The sequence below is a fragment of the Dipodomys ordii genome, unplaced genomic scaffold (genome assembly GCF_000151885.1).
Source record: "Dipodomys ordii isolate 6190 unplaced genomic scaffold, Dord_2.0 Scaffold115, whole genome shotgun sequence".
Classification (NCBI taxonomy): domain Eukaryota; kingdom Metazoa; phylum Chordata; class Mammalia; order Rodentia; family Heteromyidae; genus Dipodomys; species Dipodomys ordii.
The window spans coordinates 1,246,476-1,249,669 of NW_012267331.1; the positions used below are offsets into that span (position 1 = coordinate 1,246,476).

General features: G+C 58.7%; 1 protein-coding gene across 1 annotated transcript in view; it reads left to right on the plus strand.

The window, feature by feature from the left end:
- LOC105995177 (proline-rich protein 2-like) overlaps positions 1-2,966 on the plus strand; it is a 31,860-nt gene extending 28,894 nt beyond the window's left edge. Inside the window, exon 4 of the mRNA XM_013028872.1 lies at positions 2,374-2,966. Coding sequence (XP_012884326.1) covers positions 2,374-2,966 — 593 coding nt within the window. The remainder of the gene's footprint in view (positions 1-2,373) is intronic.
- Positions 2,967-3,194: the final 228 nt, after the last annotated feature.

Below are 3,194 nucleotides of genomic sequence, written 5' to 3' on the forward strand. Positions count from 1 at the left end.
TGTGTGGGGTGTGTGTGTGTGTGTGGTGTGTATGGTCTGGGGGATGTGTGTGTGTGGTGTGGGGGGATGTGTGTGTGGTATGTGGGGGTGTGGGGTGTGTGTATGTGTGTATGGTGTGTGTGGTGTGTATGGTCTGGGGGATGTGTATGTATGGTCTGGGGGATGTGTGTGTGTGGTATGTGGGGGTGTGGTGTGTGTGTGTGTGTGGTTTGTGTGGCATTCTTGGTGTGGTGTGTGTATGGTGTGTGTGGCATTCTTGGTGTGTATGTGTGTATGGTGTGTGTGGCATTCTTGGTGTGTATGTGTGTATGGTGTGTGTGGCATTCTTGGTGTGTGTATGTGTGTGTGTGGTGTGTGTGGCATTCTTGGTGTGTGTGTGTGTGGTGTGTGTGGCATTCTTGGTGTGTGTGTGTGTGTATGGTGTGTGTGGCATTCTTGGTGTGTGTGTGTGTATGGTGTGTGTGGCATTCTTGGTGTGTGTGTGTGTATGGTGTGTGTGGCATTCTTGGTGTGTGTGTGTGTGTGGTGGGGGGGGATGTGTGTGTGTGGTATGTGGGGGTGTGGTGTGTGTGTGTGTGTATGGTGTGTGTGGCATTCTTGGTGTGTGTGTATGGTGTGTGTGGCATTCTTGGTGTGTGGCTACATGTCTGCCCTCAGCCTCATGCCAGCATCCTGCAACAGGAATCCAAACCTGTCTCCTCTCTGGTTTTGGACAGTTCCTATCACCCTTCCTCCTTGAGGTCTGGCATCCTGTATCCTTCTCTCCACATATCTATCTCCCTCTTTCTCTCCCTGCCCCCTCTTTCTCCTTCTTTCTCTCCCCTCTCTCTTCCCCAATCCACCTTCTTCTCTTCTTTCCCTCCCTCTCTCATTCCTCTCTTCCCCTCTTCCTCTCTCTCCCTCATTCTCTTCCATTTCCTTCTCTCCCCTCCCCTCTTCCCCCTCTCTCTTTCTTTCTCCCTCACCCCTTCCCTTTCTTTCCTCATTCTCTCTCTCCCCCTCTTCCCCAGTCACTCTCCATCCCTCTCTCTTTTTTCTCTCCCTCCCTTCCTCCTTCTCCTCCCCCTTCTCTGTGTAGGTGGAGACCTGGACACCCCCCAGCCCATCTGCCGTACCCCGTGTGCAGGGCTAGGAGCTGTTCTGCGGAATGACTGATGCATGCTCCACAGTATGTCTCACCATGGTGGTGGGTTTTATAATTATGGTTCCTCTTGCTAATTTTAAATTTCAAATTTAAGTGCTTTATCTTTAGAGAAGAAAGAAAGCTGTGCACTTTGCAAAGACAAGTTTTGTAGTTGGAGCAAAGAAATTACTTTGTGACACCTTCGAAAATGGTTAGCTGGGGTCTGATGGCAAACAGAACAAGGTGTCTGGTCAAAGCCATCAGAAGGCATCAGGAGAGACAGTGTTGGCGGTGTGATCTCCCCGTCCCCCTTCCAGGCCGTGTCTTTGTGGTATAATTTCCCAATTCCCCTTCTAGGCCGTGTCTTCCGTCTCTCTCTCCGCTGTGCACCTCATCATTAAGTCAGAGACAGGAGAGGCGTTAGATCATCCAGATTGTTTCTTTGCAGGGCAGAATTGGTCCCTGGAGTAGATTATGTCTTCGCCTCGTCTGGCCTCGCGCGTCTCGGGAAACGCCACGGCTCCTCGGGGGACGTCTTCCCGTGGAGCGGCGGTGCTCGCCACCTGCTCCTCCTGATTACTCTGCCAACCCCTCCCCTCCCAATTTACCCCATTACCTCCTGCATCAGATCTCACCACCCTCCTCGCACACTCCCGTCACCCAGGCTGCGGTTCCCCTGCCGGCTGAGTCCTCACTGACAGAGCTTCTTCCCCTGCTCCCCGGCAGGCAGCTTGTGCTCAGGGGTGCTCATCCCTGGGGTCAGTGTCTCACCCAGCACGCAATCATCTCAGCACGTTTCAGCAGTCCAGTCGTGATTCCCAACCGTGGCCTGTGCCAGGAGGAAGTCGGGTGTCTCGGCTCTCTGTGGACAAGGACAGGAGCTCCTCAGTGCCTGCCTGGCACAAGCCAGTGCCACCCTCATTTCTGAGTATGGCGCAAGCATAGGTTACCTGCATTCCTGCGCCAGGGCTGGGGACGTGGACCAGACTCTGGGCCCTCATGTGGCAGGTCCAGAGTTTTCCTGGGCCAGCATTTCAGCATCCCAGGGCACCGGATGTAGCGCAGGACCTCTGAGTAGCATGAGAGCAGGACCCGGTTTCCTGGGAGCTGGGGTTCTGTCCAGCCAGCCAGGCTTCCTGCAGGGTGTCTGCTCAGGAGATCCTCATGGCCTTGCCTGCTGGGGAGTCCTGGAAGCAGCTCTGGAGTAAGAACGAGGGAGGAACCCACTCTGAAGATGTGGTGAGCGGGAGCAGAGCCCCCAGCCACACAGAGCCCCCAGCCGGGCAGAGCCCCCAGCCAGCCAGACAGAGCCCCCAGCCGGGCAGAGCCCTCAGCCAGCCAGCCAGAGCCCCCGGCTGGGCAGAGCCCCCAGCCGGACAGAGCCCCCAGCCAGACAGACAGAGCCTCCGGCTGGGCAGAGCCCCCAGCCAGCCAGCCAGAGCCCCCAGCCGGAGAGAGCCCCCAGCCGGACAGAGCCCCCAGGCGGGCAGAGCCCCCAGCCGGGCAGAGCCCCCAGCCGGGCAGAGCCCCCAGTCGGGCAGAGCCCCCAGCCGGACAGAGCCCCCAGCTGGACAGAGCCCCCAGCTGGGCAGAGCCCCTAGCTGGACAGAGCTCCCAGACAGAGCCCCCAGCCGGACAGAGCCCCCAGCCAGACAGAGCCCCCAGCCAGGCAGAGCCCCCAGCCGGACAGAGCTCCAGCCAGGCAGAGCCCCCAGCAGGACAGAGCTCCCAGACAGAACCCCCAGCCAGACAGAGCCCCAAGCCGGACAGAGCCCCCAGCCAGACAGAGCCCCCAGCCAGGCAGAGCCCCCAGCCGGACAGAGCTCCCAAACAGAGCCCCTAACCGGACAGAGCTCCAGCCAGGCAGAGCCCCCAGCAGGACAGAGCTCCCAGACAGAACCCCCAGCCAGACAGACCCCCAGCTGGGCGGAACCCTGCCTGCCTGCTGCAGGCCCCAGAGCCACACCAGGAGGCCCAAGCAGAGCCTCCCATCAGGGTTGGATGGGAAAGGCAGCCTGTACAGACAGCACACACACACACAGCTCCCGACACTGGGGAGGGCTATGGAGAC